We start from the raw sequence: 27885 nt of genomic DNA on the forward strand, positions 1-27885 counted from the left end.
CCGATTATCCTCCTGAACGTAAACATGTTCAGAATGACCGTTTTCATTTATTACATAGTGTTGATGCTGTATAAAGCAATAAGAATTGGAACACCCCCACCAAATCACTGGGCAATGGACATTCAAGAAGTATTACTGCATGTTGATGTGTCGTGTAAGCAAGGCCCCAGAGGCACTCTGGGCAAGTCATCCAGGTCCTAAAGACTGATCTTCAAAACACAGAAATGGTCCTAGGCAGGGCTGGCTTTTTGTAAAGGAACACAATTAATTTGCCAGTGTTAATGGGTTAGCAAATGCTTTGCTATATCCAGAAGGCTCTGTGTGTCACTTCTTCCCCATCCCTTTCAGCAGCAACTAGCATTTTTTCTCTTCTCACATCCATGTGGACCCCATTCCAAACCAGTCTGTACTAAATATCTCTTCGGTACCTTCCAAGTAAGTGCAACCCTAATTATGCATGCTTCAGAGTTTGAGAATCAACCTGCACCATCAATCTGGTGCTCGCCAGATGTTTTGGACTGCGACTTCCATCACCACCGCCTGCTTTTGGCAATGCTGGCAGGGGCTGATGAGAGCTGGGAGCCCAGCAACTTCTCGAGTGCACCAGGATGGAGAAGGCTGTCCTAACAAAACCACCCAGAAGTTACCAGGTGCCAAATGGGCATTTCCACCATGTTTCAATTCCAAATGAACTGTGAATCTGGAGCAAAATGGTATCAGACAGAGCACTTGTTGCATGTGGGTCTGCTCCTGTTTCCCCGTCCCTCCTAATTGACATGGGGCACATGAACAAGCATCAGGACCTCTTACCATTTCCCAGGAGACTTTTCATCGGATCTAAGTTCTGTATAACATTCAAAAAAGCCAACAAGATGGAACAAGGGAAAGTCCGCTCTCCATCCACATAAGTCTAAATGGATTTTGTGAGGATGCTTGCGGGACATAAGTACAGAAGGAGTAAGGTCTCGTCATTGGACTATGCAGGAGAGATGTTCAGAAGTTGAGTGAGCACATCCTTGAAGCTCATTGATAATGGTTTAAAGCCTTTGTTTCCTATCTGCCTGAATTGCAAACATAACCAATCAACAGGCCAGTGTGTTTCTACGGTATGAAAATAACACTGCGTGGTTGTTATTATTATTGTTATTGTTTGCAGAACCTTTTCCAGAGGCTGCATCCAGGAGGACCTGGGCATCATCTCTTCCATTTTCTGCTCCTTTTTCTTAGCTCTGTAAGTGTAGCGGATCACTAATCGAGAAGTCCTAAGGTGGTGCAGAAGCATCATCAGTGAAGGTTGCTTAACAGCAAGTTACACAAGCACGGCTGGAATACTATCCGGGTGTCTTCTTCAGCATATCCAAGTGCAACCAGTTCTTTGAATAAGGAAGCTTGAGGAAGGATTCCCATTTCCAGCAAGAGGAATTGACTCACGATGTGTCCAATATTGCCACTTTATGGTTTTCGAGTGCGGAAGAGTCTATGCTTGCAGGAAGGATGCAACGTTTATCCTAGGAAAAACTGACCAAGATTCTCCTTGGCTGACAAGTGATGAAGTGCATCTTTCAGACCATAGCTGTTAATACAAATAGGGTAAGATGCATCTGGCATGTAACTCAAATGTATAAGCAGCAACTTTTTTGAGGAACTACAATCTGAACTAAACAGGGCTGTTTTCCAAACAAGGAAATTTTGGGTTTTTTTAAAAAAAAAATAATAATAATTAAGGTGCATATTAAAATTCAAAGGAACTTGGAAAATCTCATCAACTGTATTTGGAGGTTGAACAGGGACTCCAACTTCACATCCATTATCATGCAAAAGATTACTCTTACGTGGATGTGCAAACTTCATCCACCGGTGTGATGGACTTGTGCGAGAAATAAGCAACCTACAAAGACTACTTGATTGAAGTTGGCATTATTTTGCATCTTCACCACTGGCAGGTAAGTTTTATGCATGTGAGATTTATTTTTAGGACCACAGTAAACTACTCTATACTGAGACATAGACCACTGGTCCATCTAACACAGCATTGTCTACAATGACTGGCAAAGGCTCTCCTTCTTGCCCTAACTGGAGATGTCAGGGTTTGAACCAAAGACCCTTTGCATATGATGTGAGTGCTCCATCACAGAGCAAAAATAAAATAATAAAATAATAAAAAACTACCCACACCCCAATTTGTTAAGGATAGAGGAAAACAGTATTTGGCCAGAGTTTGAGAGGCCAAGTCTGCATTTTATTGGAGGAGGCTAATGGTTGCATTAGGGACGTGGGTGGCGCTGTGGTCTAAACCACTGAGCCTCTTGGGCTTGCCGATCAGAAGGTCAGCGGTTCGAATCCCTGCAACAGGCTGAGCTCCTGTTGCTCGGTCCCAGCTCCTGCCAACCTAGCAGTTCAAAAGCACACCCAAAAGTGCAAGTAGATAAATAGGTACTGCTCTGGTGGGAAGAGAAATGGCGTTTCCATGCGTCGCTCTGGTTTTGGTGTTCCATTGTACCAGAAGCGGCTTAGTCATGCTGGCCACATGACCTGGAAAAACTGTCTGAGGACCAACGCCGGCTCCCTCGGCCTGTAAAGCGAGATGAGCACCGCAACCCCAGAGTCGTCTGCGACTGGACTTAACTGTCAGGGGTCCTATACCTTTTTTAATGGTTACATTAACTTACATGAAACTAGCTTCTAATCAAGTATCAAGATTAAATATTTAACCTTAAGAGAGAAAAAATTATGATCCCAGTGGGGAAAATAAATAAATAAATATCTATCCCATGAACCTATATTTAAAGATACGAAATATAAGTATCTCTAACAGCATTAAAATAACCATGTCAGAGACTGGAAGCCCATAACAAGCCTATCATCAAAAAGATCCTTCCTGCCTACATTGATTTTTTGTTCAGAGACTTTAGCCCCAATCCTTGATGCAAGGTTCAAAATGTAAGGGCTGCTTCAAAATGCAAGCATATAGTATCTCATTGAGTATCCCTATCCTTCTACAGAACTCTACATGTGTCTGGGAGCCTCCAAGAACTTTGGATTAGGGCAGGTAATTTTTAACCATCAATATCTATGTGTGGGCAGGAGGGGACACAGGTAACTGCCTTATGCTGAGAAAGACAGCTAAGTATTATCGACTCTGACTGGCATCACCTCCCCAGGATTTCAGACAGGAGTCTCTCCTAACCCTACTGGAGATGGCAGAGGTTGAACATGGGACTTTCTGTATGCAAATCGAATGTTCTAACACCTCCCTTCCCTAACAATCCTCCTGCTCGTATAAACATAATTCTATCTTACCAACGAATTCTAACCATGGCTAACAAAAGCTGTTTCCAGTTCCATGGTCTGTGCTCACTAAATGTCTTGAAGCTGTTGGGTTCAGAACCCATTGGGAGCTGAGCAAGACCAGAATGGGTCTGGAATGGCAATGGGATCTAGCAATGGTCAGCAGGTTAACTGGCAACAGGTCACACTGTAGGAAACAAGTTCCAAAAAGGAGAAAATAGCCATGTTCTGGAGAACCTGGGAGAGCTCTCAGGAAGAGGGCCTAGGCAATGGGATCTTTGCTTCAGCACCAACTTGCTTAACCAAGCACCCAAGGAGTCAAGCAAGTCACTGACTGCTCAAGGCCCATCCCCTAGCTGAAAAGTAGCAGTGATATTAAGGAGGTAGAGCTCTGTCTTGGAGTTTAGAAAACCTACACCACAAGGTGGCCACTAACCGAGCCCTTGAGCACAAGCTTACATGGGACTTCAGGTGCTAGAAAAGATGCAGTTGCTGATCATGGCTCCTTGCTCAGCAAGTCTGAACTCATCACAGAACTTGTCCCCTGTTCCGCCTCGTACTCTCATTTTGGTGGTGTTGCAAGCTGCAGGATTCCCCACTCAAGACTCCTACAGACCTGCGCCCACAGAAGAGCCTTCTGCCTCAGAAAGAAGTCTGGGTCATCCAGGACAGGGACCTATTATTTATTTAATTTATATCCCTCCTTTCCTCCCAAAGGAGTCCAGGGCATAGACTGATACCCTCCATGAATGATACTGTTCACAAACACAGCCCACCACCTCCACAAACAGTTCTATCAGGTGACACATAATTTGTTGCCCTGGGCTCCTTTGGGAAGCGTGGGATAGAAATAAATTAAACAAACAAACAACTTTGAACACTTTATTCGTGAGCATGCAAGTAGCTCATTTACTAGACTTTTGTTAGCTCTACAGTATCTGGTTTTTCAAATGGATCCAGTAATTCAGCTTCCTCTGTTGCACCACCCAAACCCCTTGCAACTCGAGAGATACAAGTTGCTTCCCCCTAACCTGACCCAAATGCTAATAACCAATAACCTATGACAACTTATCAAGCCCACATTTAGATCCCTTTCTTCTTGCTTCTCTAACCGGTTATTTTCACTCTAAGCTAGCTGAAAGCTATATTCTGGGCTCCAAGTGAGACTTTTTTTTTAAAGTAATCTTCCATTTTTAATCAGACATAAGACCAAACTGGACAATACGCAACATTCACAACTATATTTCGTATATCTGTAAGTGTATGTGTTGGTGTTTTTTTTAAAGGGGGAGGGTGTTAAATGGTAGCTGTGAATGGGGGCAACTAGAATTAGGACTGATGCACACAGGGAGGGGAAGTTTAACCCTTTATCCCACATGTTGTAGTTCTCCTCAAAGACACCACCTCTCTCCAGAAGCCATTTGTTGTGGGAGGGAATTTTTATTTTGAGGCAGGGTGGAAGAGAAGGATTAACCACAACTCCCCACCATGGTGCCAGTCCAAATTGGGCCCCATGGCTATTTAATGCACCCCTTCCCAAACAGATATGTGAAAGTTTAGCCTTTTGCTTGTTTCTTCCAAGTAAACTACAGTGGTACCTCGCAAGACGAATGCCTCGGAAGACGAAAAACGCGCAAGACGAAAGAGTTTTTCGTTTTTTGAGTTGCTTCGCAAGACGAATTTCCCTATGGGCTTGCTTCGCAAGACGAAAACGTCTTGCAAGTTTGTTTCCTTTTTCTTAAAACCGCTTGAAGAGGTGCAGTTGCGACCTGACCGTGCTTCGCAAGACGAAAAATTCGCAAGACGAAAAAACTCACAGAACGAATTAATTTCGTCTTGCGAGCCACCACTGTATATCCTTATGCAACCAACCATAGACCATCTGTTGCTCTCATTTATGAAGCATTTAACTCAATTTCTCAGGCTTCGTTTCAGTTGGGGATGTGGGCTAACCACACAGTAACTGTATTTGGCCATATTCATCCCTTGATACCCTAAGCTTCTTCCTCCTGTCCGCCTCGCCAACACCAGAGTCTAAATTTAGATTGTGATTTCCTCGGGACAGACTTCTGCTCATATTATTCTGCAGGTGGACAGAACTACAGAAAAAGCAAAGCAGGCTTAGTTGGACTAAGAGTTCACCAAGTAGTCTGCAAGTGAAGTTGAAGACTTTCTTCTAGAGCAGGGGACCTCTGGGGAACCTGTGGCTCTTCAGATGTTGTTTGATTGCACTCCCATCATCCCTTGGAGCCCAGCACTGGAGGGCTGCAGGTTCCCCATCCCTGCTACTGACTCAGGAAGTATGTTCTCATCAAGTGTTCCAGTACTACTAGCAGGTTCTGCTTCTAAAGTCCAGCAGATTAAGACATTCTGGCAGCATCCTCTAACACACCTGTGTCAAAGGACTGCCTCAAATACCTGTTCCTCAACACATCCACAAGTTGCTGAACAAGAGGCTCGGTGGGTGGTACGCTAACGTGTATCTCCAGTTTGTGAGGTCTCACATTAATATCATTGCAGTGTAGATGTTATTTCTCCAGTCACAAGTGAATGAAAATGAGAGCTTGTAGTGGTATGACACACTTTTTTGGACAGGGTCCAAAACTGACCCCCAAACCTGAGTTGTAACTATCTTTTGTAGACTACTAGTCAAAGGTATGAGGCTCTAAAATACTTTCATCTGTTTGGTTTTTTCGCTGGAAAGAGTATAATACTTAGGGTTGGGACTGCAAGGCACCTTTTCTGATACAACAAACCCTTAAATACATGGATGATATCTTCTGTTTCTTATATAAACTAATTTGTGGTGTTGTAGCTGAATCTGGCTTTGAAATAATTTCCTATATGGAATGATAAGTTTGCACTGGTTGTGCAAGTTGGGTGTCCATGCTCTGGCCACTCTACTGATTTCTTTATAATGAAATAACACCATTCAGAAGCTTGGAAAGCCTCAGGAAGAAGGAAATTGCTGACACCATTTGAAAGGCAACCCTATGCCATAGGCACATGGTTTGAAAGGACTGATATGTATTGGGAGTGGTTTCTCTTCTGGGCTCACAAACCTCGAAAGCACCCAATTACCAACCGTACATCTCCTCTCACCTTGGCACAAACTCATTCCAGCTCACAGAATTTGTACCCACTCATTCCAGGTCAGTTTGTTGCTTTCCGCATTGCTGGTATCAGAGACTCTGGAGTCTTGTGCCACCCTATTCAACTTCCATGATGAAAAGTACCTTCTTCTCACAGGTCCCCATCGTGTTCTGCCATTTTGCTTCCTTATGATCTTACCTTGCATGTGAAATCCACAAACTCTTCATTATATTTTCTCCAGATGGCTCTTTTGCTTCATTAAAATGTTTTCCTTAGCACTTTCAAAATAGCCTTTAAAACCGGAGTGTCCAGAATTCACTTTTGTACTGAAAGACTGGTTGAACAGTTGTACAATAATAAAGCTGGCATTTCCAATTTGCTTGAGTGTTCCTTGATGACATTGTCTTATTTAGGCATACATTGGCTCTGATAATTAATATATTCTTTGGTTACTTGGCTGCATTTCATGATTGTTTCTAGATATTTGTAATGATTGTTCCTAGATACTTGTAATTTTCTACCTTTCCCACATGGTCATTCCTTTTCCTTATTTTCTAGTATCTTAAAGTTTATTTGGGAATATGAACATGAATTCAGTCTTACTTTAGTGCTTTTCTGTAACATGCAATTCTACAATACCTACGTTCTTTTGTACCATTTCCGCTCTTAATAGACAAATGTCATTGTACGATACTGAGCCGTCACCTCTAAACTGAGCAAGGAAAGCTGTATGTTCAAGAATGGGATGTTTTCCCCTGAATAAATAAGCACCCTTAAGGACTGAAGGGCGTGTACTACTTTCTCCCAGGCTCATGCACGATGGGGGGCGGGGGAGGCCAAAGTGAAGGGAGTAAATATTACAAGGCTTCACCAGAAGCACCCAAAGATTGTGACCTCTGTTCAGCCTGGATTTCACAAAGAAACAAAAATCATGAATACATTCTCTCTCACACAGCCTTCCGATAGGAACATTTATGGAACCACCCTAAGTCCTATATCCCTCTAGGCTTCTTCTCAGAATGGTTGTCTTTCTATCTACTTGACTCTCTTCCATGGAGCAATTCTGAGGCCTAGGGGGATGAGTAACTGGGATCTCAGGCAGTGGGTTTAACTAGCTTTGGCAACTATTCCTTGATGCTGCTCATGCGAGCTTGGATGCCCCTTGGATGCCAAAGCACTGACAGGGCGCATCTTGATTCCGAATCTCCAATTGCTATGAGAGGGAGCAAAGTTCAAGCTGTCATCTGCCACTTGATAAGGTATATAGCTAAAGCTGATGCCTAAGCAGATAGGAGGCTTTGTGGAAAGAGGGAGGAGAGGCCTGTTCCTCAACCATGTTATATTCCAGCATTTCCCAGTTAGCTGAGCAGATGGAGCAAACTTTTAAAAAGCTCCAGGGTCAGTCTCTGCCCTGCTCCACCCTTGGTCTGATCAAGGGGAGCTACTGCTTCTGCACCTGTTCTGTGGCCACACTTCTTTCCTTCACCTTTCTACTGCCATACCTTTACGTTTGAAACAAAGGGAGCTGCATCATATCTAGTCAGACCCCTGGCCCATCTAGCTCAGTGTAGCCTACTGACTGGTAGTGGCTCTCCAGTTTCAGAGCAGTGGTTTTTCCCTGACGTGTCTAAGGATGCCAAGATGTTATCCTGGCCTTGTGTATACAGAACAGGTGCTCTATCATTTATTCTACCTTGCCTTGCTCTAACCTTGCTTGCATCCAACCTTGTCTCAGCCTAAGCTTAAAAGGAACCAAGTTTGCCATCAAGTCCCAAACAACTAAGCTAGGTACCAAACCTATTTCAGATGTGAGAAGATGTGTACTTCTATAAAACCTTCAACATTTTCCATTTAAAATCAGCACAAAGCAAGCAAGCTGGGCTGTGTGTGTCTTACCTCTCTCTCTCTCTCTCTCTCTCTGTGTGTGTGTGTGTGTGTGTCTGTGTGTTTTGAAAGGGGGTAAGCAGCAATTTATACTGCACCATTCATTACTGATGCCGTGTGGTTTTATGTACATACATATATACACATATATAATCAAGAACAAAGCACCTCTGATTAAGTCTAAATTGGTCTGGCACCAAAGAGATCTTGAGACAGAGCAGAAAGCCCACCAGAAATGTCAGCTCAGTGTGTTGTAGCAGTGAAAAGGGCAAATTCAGTGTAAGGGAAAGGGATTGGAGAACGGAGGTAAGCCCAAACTGGCATTTTGATGTAGAAATGTCTCCCTTGCTGTTTAATAGCCAGGGCAATCTTAGACTCCATTTGTCTCAAATTTAAGTTTCTTGGGTGATGTGGACAGATCATAACCAAGAAGAACCTCACCTTTACATTTCCCACTTCATGGAAGAGGGGTACACCTGCCTCAGTTTCAGATTTCTCCAGTAATAAGTATGTCCTGAGCCAATGCACGTGTCACACTTTTAGCTGTTCATGGGGGTAGTATCCTAGTTTTGAAAAGTCCTCTGAATGAGGCATATGTGCATTTCTCTACCTGAATACCAAGGCATATTCCTCTCTTCCCCATCTTAAGCCTGCTTCAAGTGTGTGATGAGGAAATACTCTGTGAGTACAATATTCACTGGAAGACCTCTGACTGTAGAATTATTAGAAAGAAAGAGAAACTTCTCTCTATCCACTTTCTCCACATCATTTGTAATCTTACACACCTCTATCTTGTTGCTCCCCCCCTTTGCTCCCATTTTCTCTGAACTATGTATTACCAAATGTTGCAACCTTTCCTCAGAGGGGAACTGGCCCTGCCCCTTGATCATCTGAGTTGTCCTTTTCTGAACCTTCTGCAGCTCTACAATATCTTTTTTGAGCTGAGGTGACCGGAACTATGGACAATATTCCAAGTGTGGTCACAACACAGATTTGTGCAATGGAAATAAAATACTGGCAGTTTTATTTTCAATCCCTTTCCTAATGACCCCTAGAATGGAATTCGCCTTTTTCACAACTGGTTCACACTGGGTCATTGTGAGTCCAAGGTCTTGCTCTGGTTTGGATTACATCAGTGTATATGTGAGTTTGGGGTGGGGTTTTTTTTGTCCTAATGTGTTTCACTTTACAATGAAATGCATTTGCCATTTTAGTCCTCATTCACCCAATATGGAAAAATTGTTTCAGAGCTCCTCACAATTTATTTTAATTGTGCTGGACAATTTTGGTTATCATTAGTGGACTTGTCTATCTTGCTGCTCAGCCTATCTCCAGATCAATTATGAACAAGTGAAATTGCACAGGTCCCAATGTAGATCTGGGAGAACCATCAATTTTTCCCTACTCTCTGCTTTCGGTTTCCTAAAGATCTAATGCCCCATGAAAAGGATCTCTCTTCTTATTCCATGACTGCTAAGGTTACTCAAAAGTCTTTGGTGAGCAAATTTATCAAGAGCTTTCCCCATGACTGAAACAGGCACATCCCTAGTCTATATGAAGACAACTGAATTCACACATTACTAATCTTCCTTCTTCAGATGGCTGACTGTCCCTCAGGTATAATTTTCTTTCCTGTCTCCCTTCTTAAAAAAGGTGTTAACGTTATTAATTCACGTTTCATTAAATGCTTGTATTCTGCTCTACTTTGCAAACTTTCAGCAGGCAAATGAACAAGCAGAGCCAATTAAAGAGGCTCAACTCCCATTTAAATCAATGGGTTACGGTATCTCTGACTGTTTCTGGATTAGGACCATTATTGTAATGCACTTAAGTTTTGTGGTGCTGCAGGTTCTTGTGTGCTGCTCTTCCTTTCCTTCTTAAGGGTGCACAGAAGACAATGTATTGCTCAATGTATGTGTACTGAAGTATTAAAACTCTTCCACAAGGGAGACACCATTTTTATACTTTCAAACAGAAACAGAAGCATCTTCTAAACCATCTCAAAATATTAGGTGTAAGACTTTTGGTTTCTCTTTGGAAGTATTGGATCAAAGGTGCCTCTAAGGTAGGGCTGCAATATCTGCAAATGGGCAATTAAGTTATCTTCAGTGTACACTTAAGGTCTTCTGTCCTTCTGTTCCTGCATGCAGTGCCTTTCCCTTTGTCTTCTTGGGCCCAAAGGTGGGCTGCATGGCTACCGTGCCAGGATTTATAAGTGCATCACCTGACAACAATCACCTGACAACAGACAATTTTCAAACTCTTTCAAAGAGGAAGAGAGGCACACCGTCTTCATTTCACCACTGTGCAGTTGCAATTGCTGCTGAGCAAGTCTAAAAATATTATTCCAAAGGAAGTCTCAATGCTAACGCCTTCTTTTTGCCTTGGGTCACAGGCTCCTGAATGTATCATTTCTGATGGCCAAGTGAGACCAGGTGACAATGTGTATAGTAATGTAGGAAAACAGGAGAAGCAAGCGTGCACATTTTAGCCCTCCAAGAACATACCTTCTGGGAGTGACCCAGTTCACTGTTAACCTGTTGAGGGGGAAATCCAAGCGCAGGTCTGGATTTCGGTGGAAGTTATTGAAGTTATCAAATTAGTTTGGTGGATGTGACCATTTCAACCAACATGACAACCACTTGGGGTAAGACAGATGTTCAGAACACAAGGGGGTGGTGGTGGTGGAGGAGTTACGGGCAAGGACAAAGGTATACATGCAGTGCTGAGGTGCAAAAGCAGGGGAAGAGATTAAACAGAATTTTCTTAAAAGGACAAGTCAATTCTTTGTCTCAGTGGTTTCTCCTCACTGCCATCTTCACTTTTTTTAAAGGTACTCGCATCTTACACATATGTGTTTCACTTTCCAAACACTACCAAAAAAATGCGAGCCTCCATTCATTTTCTGGGCACTATGATACACGCACTTTCAAAAAATGTGTTTCAGAAAACACTGGGAGCGGCCCTAAAGCCTGCAAAGGGCACAGAACCTCCTCCCTTCAGCTGTTTGAGAAACACCCTGCCAGTTAACTTATAGTACCTTCACAGACCTGAAGCAGCAAGAGCAATAAAGCAGAGATTGCCTGAGACTGGGGAGAGAGAGCACCAGCGAACATACCTTCTTGTGCACAACAGAGGAAGTGGAATTAATGGTGCTCTCGTCGTCATGCATCATGACCAGCTCAGAGCTGCTCTCATCCATGACCTCCTGTATGCTGTTGACACTGCTGTTCTGACTGCCTGTGCTCACAGACATGCTGGGGATAGAGTGGTTGCTGCCCAGACTGTCCATCTTCCTATTCAGGTTTGTCCCATGCTCACTCTCCTATAAGACAAGGGGCAGGAGGGTTAAAAAAGAGAGAGAGAGAAGTATATGCACCACAGGAGGCAAGACTCCAACACACACTTCTGCAGTGGCAAGTGTGCAGAAAGGATCGTTTTCATATTTCATTAGTAATTTTTCTCTCTCATCAGATGCGATGGTGGCATTGAGGCAGTTTGCACTGAGGAGGTACCCTTCCTAATACACGCTTTCCAGAAAATTTTTCCTGCCCACTGAATCTTTTTGTCATTCTTGCTCTTTTTAAAAAGTCTTGCGGCTACGCCACCGCACAGTACAGTTACCCCAAAGCAAAGCTGTGTCACTGCCACACCTGAACTGAAAACCTCAGGCTTTTATTTCTTAATGCACTGTGGCCTTGTTGTGCCCCAAGAATGCTGCCTTGTCATCCCTGTGGGTTCTACACAGTGGAGTCTAAAAGCAGAGGTGGCCTTCCTAGTTTGTTCTTTCAACACTGTGCATGGTGGGGAGGTCTGATCAAGTCTGTAAAAGCATGTGCACAAATGTGCACCTCTGATATACACGGTTAAATTTGTGCATACAAGCACGGGCAAGACCTAAAAGAAAAGGTGATGGTGGGGAAATCCTTTTCCTAAGAGATTGCAGAGGGCAATATCATGCAAAATTGGAAGTTGGAAAGAGGTCTACATAGTGAATATGTAGGCATGCAAGTTATTGTTATTGTTTTTTTAAACACTAATAAAATGGAGGAAGGGGAAAGGTAAGGGTTGGAATGGTGTGAGATGAGATGAGATGGAAAACACTGGACCTAACAATCATTGCTACCAATTAGGAACAACTTGGTAGGACGCCCCTCTTTTGTTAAATACAAATGTTTGCATTTAAGATATCCTCAAACAGCATCAAATAACAAACAGGTCACAGTATTGAGTACAGACCAACAAAGCCAAGAACTGGCAGTGAGGACATAACTCTTCATATTTCAAACTGCAGTATCATAGCAATTTGCTATGGGTTTTAAATGAACAGTGCTCCAGTTTTTCTTTCTTGTACTTGTCGACTATTTGAAAAATCCCAATGGTGAGGCCTAACCTTTATTGGTTTCAGAGATCTGGGATGCAGGGTCTAAAGCAGAAAAGAGGATGCTGGCAGGAATCTTTCTCTGCATTCACCACCTTGGTTCCCCCCATTTTTCTGGGAGAAAAAACGAAGGAAAAACTACAACTCTGACCCTAAAAGTACCTACCTTACTTGACATATGATGATTAGTGAGCTAGTGTATTGATTTCATTTGTAAATTTAAGATTCTTGTAGTGCCAAAAACCCCACTTTGCATTAGTTTAAGCACTCTTTGCCAAACAGTTGCATATTTTCAGAAATTGTCCTAGCTTACCTTCATTTTCAATTGCCTCCAATGGCACCATCAGGGAACCAAACCTGCAGGTTTTATTTACTAAAATCCATCACCTTCATCATCACATGTAGTAGCACTGTGATATATACCTGTATTAATCCAGGGGTGGGTGAATACCCGTAAGGGGAAACAGAACTCAACAAAATTGGGGGGAAAGCAAGGGGGTACAGAGAAAGAAGGTGAATGTTCACACAATCTCGTTTTCTTGCAGGTGAGGAATCTACTCTGCAGAAACTGCTGGTTTCAGTACTAGTACTGGAACTGTTGAATACTTAGTGCAGCCCTACATGAAACCTGAGTGTGTGTTTCTTAAAGAGTTGTCATGTGCAAGCCTGTAACAGAGAAAACAGTGCATACAAGTACAAAAAAGTTACAGGTCTAAAGGAAATTATATTTTAAAGAAAATGCACACAGGCAACCTTAGCTTTCCATTTCCTGCTAAGCACATAATTGTCTTTTTCTCAACATATTTTGCAGAAGTTCCCTTTCTGCACATTTCAGAAAGTTCAGCCCCCCTTATAAAAAAAAAAACACCCTTTAAGATTATGCACATCATGTGCCACAGGGTGGGGAGGAAGCAGTGGTCACAGATGGGAGCATTTCCTCGAATATTTACAGAGCCCTGGGAAAAACGTTAACTCACAAGTATATTATCTGAAGAGCGTCAACAGTTTTAAGCTGTTATGCAGCCTTAGAAAAAAAATTTGACTTGTACAGCTGAAACAGTCACACGTGCACTGACTGCATGGGGGTGCTTTGACAAGCCCAGTAACGCTCAATTTCACGTGCAGCACACAGATATTGTTTGGAGGGCTGAAGATCAATATTGTTTGGACCATCCCAAAGGTATGTCTTGGGTGAGGGCAACTCATACTAAGAAAATGGTTTACTGATGCTTCTCCGCAATCTGCCTTCTACCACTTCAGCCCTCTCTATATCCCTGCCATGTGCAATATAAATCTGAGGAGGGAAGGAAGCCCTTTTCAGTCTGAGGGGTGCATTTGCTCACTGGCATCCTTTTGTCAGAGAAATGGCCAAGAGTCTTTTCTTTCAACCATAGGTGATGCTCCGGCCATACAAGAGCAAAAGCCAGAGGATTCTGCCCATAGACCACTCTCCTCCATCCTGGTAAGCAAGAGGCAGGGTCACAGTTCAGAGGCACATACTGTACCAGCCAGACAAAAGTGGTTGAGGCTGTGGAGAGAGCGAGGTATAAACTGGGGGGGGGGTGTGACAAGAAACAGCCACAGCTGTCTTGAGGGCTACATTCAGTCCCCATGCCTGAAGTTCCCTACCGCAGACATGAATTGAGGACTTGGGCATCAGTGTTTCCATTTATTTTGTAGGCCACTCTTGAGTTTGAACGCTTGACTTGAACACCTTCACTGGCCTTTTCCTGAGGACCAAACCACATGTTACCTTAAAACATGTCATTAAGCAACTGCATGCTTGTTTTTCTCTTTGCTAAAACAGCAGCCACAGAAGGCTCGATCAGGATCAGGACTACAATGTAGTAAGGAGAGTTTACCCTTCACCTCATCATAATCCTCCTGATGCAATGCAAACAAATGACATCTCCAGTGCTATAGGAGATGGGGGAAAGTGTCCTCTCCCAGTAGATTAATGATCTGGAAAGAAATGCTAAAATTGTAGCCAGATTTTAGTGACAACATGAAACTTCTCGAGGGCTGGATTGCGTTTGGCTGTGTAGGAGACCATGGAATTGGGAGCTTTCGGGGTGGTGGTGGAAGTGATTCACAAGTTCCTGCTACTGCTGCTCATCATCAATGAGTGACCTAGTACTATGAGCAAGCGTTAAGACTGACTGACTGACCCACCGTCTCCATCCATATTCTTCATAAAAGACTATAGAGTTGGTTTCCTTTAATGTTTTCAAGAAAAGACTGGCCAAGCACCTATCGGAGATGGTTTAGGTATACAACCTGGTGTTGGTGCAAAGTTGGTTGGCCTTTCAGTGTTGCAGTTCTACGTTTCAGGATCTTTTGGGGGGGAGGGAGAAGTGGGGACAGAGAAGGTGCCTGTTCACAAGCAAAGCACCTATATGGTGGGCTGAGAACTAGAAATATATATATATAGTGGTTACTATGAGAGTCTTGGTCCAACCCTCTGCCCAGCAAACAAACCTACAAGTGTAGTTTTGGCAGCAAGCATATAAATGGAAAGTGGAAACCCTGCCTAACTTAATCACAGCACAGTAATAAGTTTGCTGACAGTTTCACCTGTAATGGGAAACAATGGGTTTTTATATGTTTTCCACATTGGCACCGCATCTTTCTAGGTTTTGTATGCCTCAGTGCATTTAGGTTTCAGTTACCTGAAAGACCGTCTACCCCGGTATATATAGACCTGTAAGATCTCTCATATCTTCTGAGAAATTCTACTCATGGAATCACACCCTACAGAATATCACAGGGTGGTGGCCTGAAAACAGGCATATTCTGCTGCCTTTCCTCTACTATGCAGTGCTCTTTCCTCTGTCATACGCAAAGCAGCCGCCATCAGTTGCTTCAGACATCTTGTAAAGGCTTATCGTTTTGCTCAGGCCTTCCCTGACCCATAAGATTTGGGTCCCAATTTATGTGCACGAATTCCCCTGAATCTCTTTTTACTTGCTCTGATGTTTTTATACTATTTTATTCATTTTAGGCTGCATTTTTGTTTTAATGCATTTTGTTTTTATGTTGTACACAGCCTAGAAGATTTTAAAATGGTAAGCAGTTTAGAAATGCTCCAAAATTAAATATATATATATAAACGTTAGGCCATTGCTTGCTCGCTTTGGTGCTGACTTTATAAACAGAGCCTGGCCATTAAATGCTGTATGGCAAAATTTACTTCTATACTCAGGACCGCTATCTTGATAATTAAATGGCCTAAGGTTGAACTTCCCTAGTATAGGCTTCCCAAGAGCCTTATCAACTCCCTAAAACTTTTGTTTTAGAAGGTGTTTAATTCTGTGCTGGGCCAAGTTAAAATGCTCCTACTATTGCATATCCAAATTTAAACTTCTGCCTTTTCAAATTAAGGCCACGAAAGTAACTTAACTCACAAACACATGCAAAGCTATCATCATTGTTGAAAGCACCCCTGGAATCAAGTAGCAACTAAATGTGTTCTCTTAGCAACACTGCTAAGAGTGTTACTGCTAAGAGTGTAACACTGCTAATACTGAATGATTTTTTTGCCCAATTCCTCTACTTTGGGGGCTCATCCTTCTTACTAGATTTCAGAATTTTCTTTGAGAGCAGAGGTACTTTTATTCAATAGCAGCAATGGCCTGTTTCGTCAGCTGGGGAGTCAGGAGGCCCAAGGTTATGACATCACCTCCTCTCCCAAATGGGCTCAGCCTCAGAAAAACTTAGCCCCTCACAGTCTAAAGAATTTGACAGCCACTTCTCCCCCAGGCTGGAGAAACTCTTAGCACTGGAAAATGGGCAGATTGCTTCAGAGTCTCCCTTTCCTCCATGAGAAGGGAGCAGAAGCACTCCGTAGGCTAACAGTTGCCCATTTTTGTTCTACAGCCAAGGGCAGGACACCTGTTTCATCCTGAGGGTTGCGCTGGCTCATGGGCAACCTTCCAGGCACTGAATGCCAGAGCAAAAAAGTGAGCAGAGGAACGGATGTGACTCTGACAGCAGGCTACATCCTAGCCACACAAAAACCTGAGGCTTTTGACCTACACCTTTCTCCATCCAGGTGCAAAAGAAGTATCATCATCGTTCAAGGACACATTCTAGTCCGACAAAGATGCAGCAAAGAGATGGTGAGGGGTGTGGGTCCAGGAAATAGCTCCAAGGGCCAATAAGACGAGGGCTGCATTCAGCCACCAGGCCTAAGGTCCCCCACATTCTGTCCAATGTAGGCAAGCAGGGGCCATTGCCTCAAAATACAGCGAGTCGAGTAAGATCAGGAGAACGGGCCTGTGGTGACTCAAACACCAGATGGAGCTGAGGAGCTCTCGCCATGCTTTTGCACATGGCCTGACCAGTTTAAGGACATAAGAGACCACTAGATCAGGCCAGTGGTCCATCTGGTGCAGCATCCTGCTCTCACAGTCGCAAACCAGAAGTCCCCATGGGAAGCCCTCAAGCACAACAGGACTCTCCCCTCCTGCAACATCCAACAACTGGTGTTGAGAAACATTACAGCGTCTGACAGTTTAGCAGAGACCATGATATATCTTCTTTGGATATTTCCCACTTAACCAACTTCCAGTCTCATCTACAGAGTTATCAATCTACTTATCTGGCCCCTAGTCTGTTGGACCCATCCTTCAATATACACTTTAGCCTGCCTTGGTCTTGCTTGGTTTTCTCAATAAAGTTAACACATTCAGATGGAGTTGGCCCTATGCCTCATGTACTCTAGAGCAGAATAGAAAGGTGGGCAATCCTCTGTTGAGAATAAAAGTGGTTAGGGGTGTCTGCTACCTCCTCAGATTAATGGGTGAGGCTTCAAATTATTCCTTTTCCATAGACCTGGTGGCACACTCCACCCTCTTCAGACACTTAATTTCAGAAACCTAGAGGAAAATATCATGGCCCAGAAATAAGATACAATTGATTCCTGTTCACAACAAAATTCAGCAAGTCATGCCTGTGAAAAGGGGGTTGGGGAGGGCCATGTGTGGTACAGGGGTCATTATTACCAATCACCGGTATAGATAAACTTGATACCTCCTCCTCTTCCTGAGACTCATTCAGAGGGCCATTGTGGGCCTCTTGGAAAAGGATTTTCTTCATTTTCCGGTACTGAAGGTTATCCAGTTCTCGCACAGCGTCCTTCGTTCTTTGAATCAAGTCTATTAGAACCCGGGGCGGTCGCTCACAGCGAACAAACTCATGCTGGTTTTAGAAGGAGACAGAAGCACTCTAGGTCAGAAAAGGTAAAACCCCACAAAAATGACACACGTGTTCTCAACAAAATAAAATATATATATTTAAAATAAATAAAAATAAAAATTGTGCACATTGCGAAGGTCACCTTTTTATATTTCAGTTAAGAACATTAAATTGGAGTGACTAACTGTGGTTGAAAAATAAAGTTCCTTTTTTTTAAAAAAAGTGATACCCCATATTTTTAAAAGAAGTGTGTTCAGGGTAGATGGCATTATGGTGAGCTTTCCTGCACACCTGAATTCCAGCAATAAATAATAGTGCCCCCCCCCCATTTTCAAAAAGGAAGTGGCTGTACAATAAAATAAAAAAGAAGGCAAAGCTCCCCAAGGAGGCACAAATAATTCCCAGAATTTCTCAATTGCCACTATGACCTTTCCCAGCCCACTTAACAGTGAGTATCATTAAGACATACTAATTGGAGACCAATCAGCTCCAATAGACCACCCTTCATGACAGCCCTTTACAGCACCACTGGCACATTAGGTTAAATGACAACCAGGGATCTCAGTTATGCAGAGTGGATCCACAACCATGCAGTGCTGACTGGGGAAGCACTTTGCTACTGAGCAGTAAATTGGATATGCTGGATCCCCTAAGTCACCCCCTCAGTCCTCCAATCTACCCTCACCTGCAACTCATCTCTAGCACCATGGCACATACTTGCCTTCTCTCCCTCTAAACTCATCTCCAACCTTAAACAACTTCAACCTGTTTATTGGTAGTTGCAGCAAAACTGCCATTATTATTATTATTTTTTAAAGTGTTTCTGGGGGCGCACCTGAGGGTTAAGCGAGAAGGCAACTGCTCTCTAAAACAACCCCCCCCCCAACCTGGTGCCCTCCATAGGTTTTGGAGCACATTTCCAATCAGCCCAGCTAATAATGGTCAGGGGGACGGGAGTCATAGTCCAAAACAAGCGGCGGGCATCAGGCCGAGGAAGGCTATACCAAGGAATTCCGAATATGCAAGTTGGGCGTTTCCCTGCACAGCACCTACCAGACCCAAATCAAGCCACACGGAAACTGTCCTTGATTTCCCCCTTCACACTACAGAAAGTTCACACATAGCCCAACAGAAATCCGAAAAGTTACCCGCAATAGTTCTGCCGACGATGGTCTTTCCTGAGGTATTTTCTGCAAGCAGTAATCAACAAATCCCCTAAAAGAGTTCGTCCTGAGTATAGGAACAGAGAAGACACGAGAATAAATTTAGATTTGGGGAGGTAAGGGGAAAGCAAGACAAAGAAAGCCATCAAGCCTGTCACCCTGCCATCACAAGTTATACTCAGTACAGTCAAGTGTGGTGCAACAGATAAAAGGAATACTGGATTTCAGGTGTGAGAAACACAGGTTTAAATCACTGGGCAGCCAGGAGGTTTTAGTGGGCAGTTGCAGGCAAACAACTGTCAGCCTAATCTAATCTCTCTCATGGGGCTTTTGAAAGAAAAAATGAACTGTATTCTGAAGTCCTGAATAGTACAGGAAAAAGTTTCCTTCTAAATGCCAATTTAAAAGCGCACAGTCTCCGGCGCAGTTTTCGGTAGCCTGAGTGGCTTTCCAATGTTATAGCTGCCACACAGAATAGCTACCGTGGGGAAGCTTGCTGAGCACATGGTGCAACTGAAGCATCAGCCCCAAGCAGAAGCTCTTGTATTAAGACCCTGCTACCTGACCTCTCCCAAGCACAAGGTGAGGTCACAATATTGATAGCACACAGATGTTTAAAAGCTGTCGGATAAAGGCAGTAACTGACAAAACACGCCAGTCTGACCCACAGCATGGTATTCATCTCAGATGCATTCAGCTTGCTGTACAAATTTTTATTAGTATTAAGATGGAGGTCCAAATATTCCCAGAGAGACACTCCACACTATGTGCAGCAATTGCATGGCAAGTTATTTGGAAACACTCGTTCGGTTTCAGAATGGAAAGGCAGAACTTTGAGCACAAGACATTTCATTGTAACTGACAATTACACAAAGAGACATCATGGACAACAGGAAAGTACATTTCCTGGAAAATGGACAACATTTGCAACATTCTGGAGCAAATTATAATATATGGTTATATGTCTTTTACTTTTTGTTGTAATGTGTGTGGGTTGTTATTGTTTTAAGTTTAACTGGGGTGGCTAAACTTTTTTCAGCCCAAGGCCAGAGGTGGGTGTGACCACAAACACACACAGCTCCCACCCCACAGCTGATCCATCACTCTGGTGACCAAGGAGCAGCAATTTATATCCCTATCAGGGCTCTGTCCACCTCTGCGCTGGGTCTTCCTTAATTTCCTTGATCTCTTTGCTGCTGCCTTGAGGGGGATGAAACAGGACTCTGAGCTATGGGTTAGCATATACATTGTGGATTAACATATTTGCATTTGGCCCACAGGGGTGCAGCACAGCTGAGTGGTACAGAACATGCCATCCCTGTAGAAGGTCCTGGTTCCATCTGTGTTGTCTCCAGTTAAAAGAATTGTGTAGCAAATGACAGGCAGTGATCCATTCACCTTAAGGTATCAGCCTCCACTGGACAGAATATAGTTTTCTGGGGGCTCATCAGCCTGTGCACACATAAAGGTAAAGGTATAGGGACCCCTGACCATTAGGTCCAGTCGTGGACGACTCTGGGGTTGCGGCGCTCATCTCGCTTTATTGGCCGAGGGAGCCGGCGTACAGCTTCTGGGTCATGTGGCCAGTATGACTAAGCCGCTTCTGGCGAACCAGAGCAGTGCACGGAAATGCCGTTTACCTTCCCGCTGGAGCGGTACCTATTTATCTACTTGCACTTTGATGTGCTTTTGAACTGCTAGGTTGGCAGGAGCAGGGACCGAGCAACGGGAGCTCACCCCGTCACGGGGATTCGAACCGCTGACCTTCTGATCGGCAAGCCCTAGGCTCTGTGGTTTAACCCACAGCGCCACCGGCGTCCCATATGCATACATACACTGGAATTTTAATATACGATTCCATCGTTCATGATCCACGCATTTGCTGCAGGAAACATCAATTTGAGGCAAGCATGACTGGCACATAAAATGTGAAGACACCAAGCGGTGTTTCCTCCACATTCTCATCAACACTTTATCCACAGGCTCGCATTCATTGTCACATACCAGGCAGGAACAGGATCTCATCTGTCAAACCAGAAGAAATGGTGGCTGGGGAGCAGCCATTCCACCAATGGGGAAGATGGGGAGCAGAGCTCACTCCCTCATCTCTGCTATGACAGGCCAGCTCTATCAGACCTCCCCTCCCTCAACTTTCACTTGGGAACAAGCCATTCCATCAAACTGCCTCAGCAGGCAATTTGGGAAGTAGGGCTAATGCCATCAGATTTGCTGAAAGCCCGGCTCCATCGGGCACCTCCTGGCCCTGAAAGCTGGTCATTATAAGAACAACCGTTTAAGTAACAATGCCTGAGTTTGATCTCTCCCCACCCTGCTCTTCCTCCCTGTCCCTTTTCCCTTGTGTGTCATGCTTTTTCAGATTGTAAACCTGCAGGGGCAGGGACTGCCTTGTTTTAATTGTTGAGTCACTCTGGGAGCCTTTTTTGGCTAAGGAGTAGGGTATGTGTGCTCTAAATAAACGAATGAATTAATAATAATAATTAAAGATCTTCAAAACCAGGAGTAGACTGCAGATGGCATCTCTTACCATTCATTTGACTGTAGGGTAGGGGAGTCGTTCTGGGCTATGTGATATAAGGCACTCATAGCATTCATATTGAAGAGGGGTGGTTTCCGTTCCGCTGCAAGGAGAGGGAAAGGAAGTAGTGAGAAAAAATAGAGTACATAAGTCCAATAGCAAAATTTTGTTGAAATACGGCATCCTTTCATAAAAGACTTTGGCAAATTAATGATTGAGCTGTTCTGGAGGGTAGAGCAGGGAGAGTTGGGATTTTGTTTTTGTATATATTTTTTGAAATTGTTATATATTGGAATGTAATATATTTGCTTTCGTAGATTTTCACGGGTACAGGAATGCAGGTTTTGGTGTCTTCGGGTGTCTTCCCGTGTAAGAGTCGGGGTGTCTGTGCGACGTTTCGACGAGGTCTCACTCGTCATCTTCAGGCTGGTGCTTTCGGCTTCTTGTTACTTCTCCCCAGGTCCTTGAGGGTCCTCCAGAGCAGGAGAAGAAAAAGGGGGCCGTGGACGAGGCCAGGAAGGCCCGCCACAGGCGCTGCCCGCGGGCTCAGGGGACCTCCACGGTCCTGGGGGTGATGGCCGAGGAGGAGTGTCTCCTGGAGCCGCCTCCAGTAACAAGAAGCCGAAAGCACCAGCCTGAAGATGACGAGTGAGACCTCGTCGAAACGTCGCACAGACACCCCGACTCTTACACGGGAAGACACCCGAAGACACCAAAACCTGCATTCCTGTACCCGTGAAAATCTACGAAAGCATATATATATATATAAAAATGTGGAGTGGGAAGGCTTCTATTAGGGGCATTCTGCAACCAGAAAAATTCTTATCCGGCTGAGAAAAGCTGTCTGCTGGCAATCGCGCGCGTCCCAGAACAGCCGCCACCAATCACGGCAACAACAGCCAATCAACAGCAGTGTTTGCTGCAGAAGCCAATCACCAACCCAATTAGAGAAGCAGCAGCCAATCCAAAGCATCCCTTCTAGCAGCTCCTGCTTATAGCTGCAGCCAATCACCCGTCCACCCCATTCACTATCTATGTATAAGTCGAGGCAAGTTTTTGAACATAATTTTAGAGTAAAAAAACATTGTCTTATAAATGGAAAAGTACGGTATATAATTTATTTATTGGGCTTCCATCAGTCATAGATATAAACCATGCAGGGACTCCTGCCTACTGATAGTACCACTCATGTACCCCTGCTACCACCTTTGCTGCTGAGATTTCACTAAGTATTGCCCACACAACCCTTTGAGGCCCTACTCCAGATGTGCCTGTCTTTCAAAGCCAAGAAGGCAGCAACCTGGGACAGGGCCTTTTTTACAGCAGCACCGTGTGGGCCTGTGGAATTCCTTCTGTCCAATTCTTGTTTCTTCTTCTATTTTTTATAGACAGACACAGGGGCCTCCCTACAATAAAAGTGCAGCAGAGTATGAACAAATTAAGGACTACAGTAAAAATGAACACTTCATAGAATAAAATGAGATGCAATGCTAAAACAACCTCAAGATTAAAAAAAATCAAGGACAAAAATAAAGAAGTGAAGAAGAAAATCCTGTTTTGAGCTCTGAGGTTTAAGGGCCATAGAAACGAAAAGACTTAAAAGGTATGGGAAAATAAAGAAGCATTTGGTGTAATCTATCTATCTATCTATCTATCTATCTATCTATCTATCTATCTATTTGAATTGGACTCCCAGAAATAGACTGGGAGAGTTAGTGAAGCTGATAAAATGCTGGCATCATAGGTTCAGAGGGGTCTATCCAATTTAGCAGTTTCATAGCCATATTCTGCACCAAACTGACGTTTCTGGTCAGTTCTCAAAAGAAGCCCTACACATAACACAGTAATTCCAAAAGGAATGTTTTCAGGCATCAATACATTTTAATTTTTTTACTTTCCCAGGCACTTGTGATACTTCAGTTTTATTTTGGTCTGTTCTAATACTCCTCCTGATTGTCATTACATTGTTGTAGGTTGTGACATTTTTCCTTTCCTTTACTGGACTGTGCTTTTTGTTTGCTTTCATTTTTGGAACCTTACTGTGGAATTTTTCCAAGTTGAAAGGTAAGGCATATTTTTGCTTTAACCGATAAAACAAATAAGCCCCTCTTAAGCCGTGAGGTATATATTTTGCTGTGTGTGTGGGGGGGGGTTGTTTAAAGAGAAACTGAAGTTCTAGAGAAAGAAAGTTGTGTGTTTTGCTTTGAGATTTTGGTGTACTGAATGTTTTTATTTTATTTCTGGTCTACTGACTGTAATAAATAATAATAAATGATGATGATGATGATGATGATGATGATGATAATAATGCCATCTATCTGACTGGGTTTGCCCCAGCCACCCTGGGTGGTTTCCATCAAATTAATGGTGAACAAAGTACGCTGTGTACCTACACCAATGGCAGGACACACATGTGGTCCTGAAACCTCTCTCCTGACATAGCGCACAACTAATTTATTAAAAAAAAATTGTATACTGCAATTCCATTAAAAATATCAAAGTGTTTGCAACAAATATCTATGCAATAAAAACCATGTAAAGATCTGAAGTCATACAATTACAGAAAATGTTTTATCTCAATTGTTTGCTTAAGCCTGGCAGCATAGAGATGTTTTCAGCAAACCTTTAAAGGTTAAAATGCATGGTGCCTGATGAATCCCTATTGGAAGAGCATTCCATAGGACTGGGCTGATGACCCTAAAAGTTTGGCGAAAACCCTGTTTATATCCTGCTTATATTTGGTTTTTTCCTGATCATAGTCAGGATCGAGAGAGCTTTGCAGTAATGAGCCAACCAAGCAACCCACAAATTTTGCAGCCAGACAATCTGCACAATGCAACAAGCAAACCTAAACTGTACAAAGAAAGTGAATTAGCATATTTGGTATAATTTACAAAGCATGGGGAGGAGGCAAGCGGCTCTGCAGCTTCCCCAAAGCTCCAGCCTCTAATGATAACTGCTACAAGTCTTTTTAAGACCCTTCTCCAGCTTCTAAGAATTTACCAAGGACTGGATATTGATTGCACAGAAAGTAAGCAGAGTTACTCAAGATGTTAAGTTCTACAACTGGCATCAAAATACATGTGCCCACAGTGTGAGTGCAGAAGCCATTTTGCCCCCAATTATAATTTCCATCGTTCAGAACTCACTTAGTTTGCTCTGGCTACTGTAGCAAAATGACTAGCTTTACTTCCCTGTCTTAGTCTCCACACCCCCAGAAACTACAGAAATGCCACAGTATAATCATAGATGGCCACTTGAGAGCCCATGGGCTGAATCTGACTCCTGGAAACCCTACTGAATCGAAGTGTGGAAGAAATAGGTTGCCTGTTTCATTTGGTGCTGAGAATCTTTACAAGGTATCAGAGAGGTTGAAGATATATGCGGCCATGTTACTCACCTAACTCTATGCATGTGATTCCAAGAGACCAAACATCTACCTTTCCATCATACTGTCCTTCATCCATAGCTAGGATTACTTCAGGGGCCATCCTACCATGCAGGGATACAAAGAGAGCAGATTACGCAACACAAAAGCAAAAAGACACACACCACAAGGGGTGGGGTACAATTTCCCCCCACACCCTCCAAGTTATCGTCACCAGCACAACCCCGGAACTTAAAATAATCAGCATGGAGCAAAACTAAGCCATGCTGGGGGGGGGGGGGGATAACACTAGCCTGCTTAGGAAAAAAACAAAAACTTCCTCCAGAGGTGATGGTAAGGGAGTATGAGAAGAGCAAAACAAAGGAGAAAGAAAAAGGACAACCTAATGAGTCTGCAACATGCTGGCAGATGGGCGACCCACACCAACCTCAGTGGCATTGTACCTGGAGTCAGCCAGCAGGGGCTGAAAGGGTCCTAAGGCATCAATTTCAGTCTCACCAGAGACGGTGAGTTTTCCCATTGATACACCAACAGTGTTTTCCTGGAGATGCTCAGCCTGGGAGTGCAGCTATGAAAGAAACAAGGGGATCTGGAGCACAGTGGGGAAAGGTGGGGTCTAAGATAAAAAAGGGGGGTAACAAGGCAAGACAGCAGGGAAATCCACACTAGGGACACAACTACACTGCTGGCTTTGGAGAGGGAATACATACATACACACATACACATACACATAGAATGCACACATAGAGCTCCTGCAGTCTATGTGCCCTGCAACCCAAACACAGCTTCATGGAGTTGCTTAATATTTATCTATGCAAGAGGTGTCCTTGGTTAGATTCTAGTTTTGCAGACAATTAACAAAGCAAGAGATGGAGAGCAGAAAGTCACCTGGACCAGGGCCGGATTTAGGTTTGATGAGGCCCTAAGCTACTGAAGGTAATGGGGCCCTTTATATGCCCAGCTGTCCTTTGTCAACAACAAATTGTCGCTGTTTTTTGTGTTGAATATATGCTATATGGTAATTTATGGACCTAATAGGTATCTAAAGCCTTTTGCACGTAACAAAATACATATTTTATCAAAGTAATTGTTGAACTGAAATACAATTAAGAAGAAGTATATTAACAGTGAAATATAATTAAGAATATGTATATTAATAGTGAAATGATTATTAAGCTCTAACTTAAAATCCACATCCAGTTTTTTTCTCCTTTAAATTTTTTGGGGGCCCCCAAGAGAGTGGGGCCCTAAGCTTTAGCTTGTTTAGCTTATACGTAAATCCGGCACTGACCTGGACACATTCCAAGGGACAAGGAAAACCCAACTCTAACAGTCCCCAGCCAAGTGGAGGTGCTCATGTAACTGAGAGTTGCCTCATTTGCATGTCACTGTTGGGCTTAACTATGACTTAAAAGATGAACGTGTGGCATGCAGGTGCACGAGGAGAAAATAGCAGCTGCTTTTGCTCTTCCGTTGTTCCTATGATATCAGGAGGTAAGCTTTGTTTTGGCTTAGAGTTACATCTGTGCCTGGGCTCATGGTTTGTCTCTCCCCAAACAAACCAGGATCTGTAAACCAATAAGAAACTTTGCTTACAGTTCATGGTTTGCTTGTGGCTCTCCAAACCATGAGTCTGGATTCAGGCATAACACGAAGCCAAAACATGGCTTAATTATTGGTAGCAAAGGAGCAGAGAAGGAGCAAAGTGGACATGGTTTTCTCCCCATGCACCAGCATACTGGGATTTCACCTTTAAAGAATAGTTAAACTTAGCTGTGGTTTCAAGTGGTACATGAACTGGGCCAGGGCAGAGTAGAGGATAAGAACTGAGCTGCAAAATCAGGAATTCCCCTGTGTAAACTTCGCCTCTACCATGAAGTCACTAGGGCTTTAGGCAAGCCACTCTTAGCCTCTTTTAGCATCTACACTTTGGAGATGGAGATACTGGGCCAGCTGGCAGCATATGGAGCATTTTAAACATACCAATAGTTATTATACTTTTAACCCCTTATTTCCTCTTCCAGGCACCCAAAACAGTTTTGATATCCTGCAAATTTAGAACATTCAAAATGCAGAGAGAGCTTATTTCAGAAGATTCAGTCCAGAAAAGCCTACCACCCAAAACAGAGATAGGGACACCATGGCCCTTCAGATGTTGTTAGACTGTTGCTCACATCATCCAACACCTGGCAGGTCCCCAGTGTCTGATTTTGCTTTGGCAGGATTGAGTCCCATCGCTCTGGTGCTACAGTCAAAAGGCTTTGCTCTCAACACACAGAAGCTGCCTCATGGGCAGATGGAGCCTGGAGCAGCAGAGCCTTTCCCACACAGAGGAAACCCTACAAAGAAAGGCAAGGCTGTGGTTCCAGGTTGTAGATTTAGCTGCCACTAAGAGCAGAAGAGTGGGTATAGGCACAGGGCAAGCAGAAGGCACCATCTATTGGAAGGTCAAAGCTGGTAGATGTGAACCATCAGCACTGTAAGCAATGGAGTTTGTGCTGGAGAAATTTCTGGGAGATTTCCCCATGTATGAGACAAGGGAGATCATAAAGGTACTGATTTCGCTATTGTGGGGGAAGTGGCTTCAATAGTCTTGCAGACACCTGTAGTCTTGTAACACCTGTAAGAGTCCGCTGTGACAACTGCATGAGTGTTATTCCCCCTGTGCTCATTGTTTGAAACAGTTGCTGCGCTTCTCTCTGAAAATGCATTTCCCTAGCAACTCAAAATTGAGTAGCACATTGTATGGTAGAGCTTTTTTGTTTTGGGGGGAAATGTTTATCTAAAAGACCAGGATTGTAGTTACAAACTGGATCAGTGTATGTGTGTGTGTGTGTGTGTGTGTGTGTGTGTGAGAGAGAGAGAGAGAGAGAGAGAGAGAGAGAGAGAGAGAGAGAGAATACAGAGTCTCACACACATATAAAGCATCCCACAAAAGACTAAACAGAAAGTTGCG

General features: G+C 43.6%; 1 protein-coding gene across 5 annotated transcripts in view; it reads right to left on the reverse strand.

Annotated features, from left to right (window-relative positions):
• TAOK3 (TAO kinase 3) overlaps window positions 1-27885 on the reverse strand; it is a 118645-nt gene that overhangs the window by 43904 nt on the left and 46856 nt on the right. For 2 of the 5 annotated variants that reach the window (XM_082203099.1, XM_082203100.1), the window contains exons 9-13: window positions 24942-25033; window positions 21551-21644; window positions 18991-19072; window positions 17678-17845; window positions 11384-11590 (exon numbers count right to left, since the gene is read on the reverse strand). In XM_082203099.1, the coding sequence (XP_082059225.1) occupies window positions 11384-11590; window positions 17678-17845; window positions 18991-19072; window positions 21551-21644; window positions 24942-25033 (643 nt within the window). Of the gene's footprint in view, window positions 1-11383; window positions 11591-12959; window positions 17627-17677; window positions 17846-18990; window positions 19073-21550; window positions 21645-24941; window positions 25034-25372; window positions 25498-27885 lie in introns of those variants that run through there. The other 3 variants (XM_082203102.1, XM_082203101.1, XM_082203103.1) reach the window with 3 other exon arrangements.

The sequence above is a fragment of the Podarcis vaucheri genome (assembly GCF_965113315.1).
Source record: "Podarcis vaucheri genome assembly, chromosome: 16".
NCBI classification, from domain to species: domain Eukaryota; kingdom Metazoa; phylum Chordata; class Lepidosauria; order Squamata; family Lacertidae; genus Podarcis; species Podarcis vaucheri.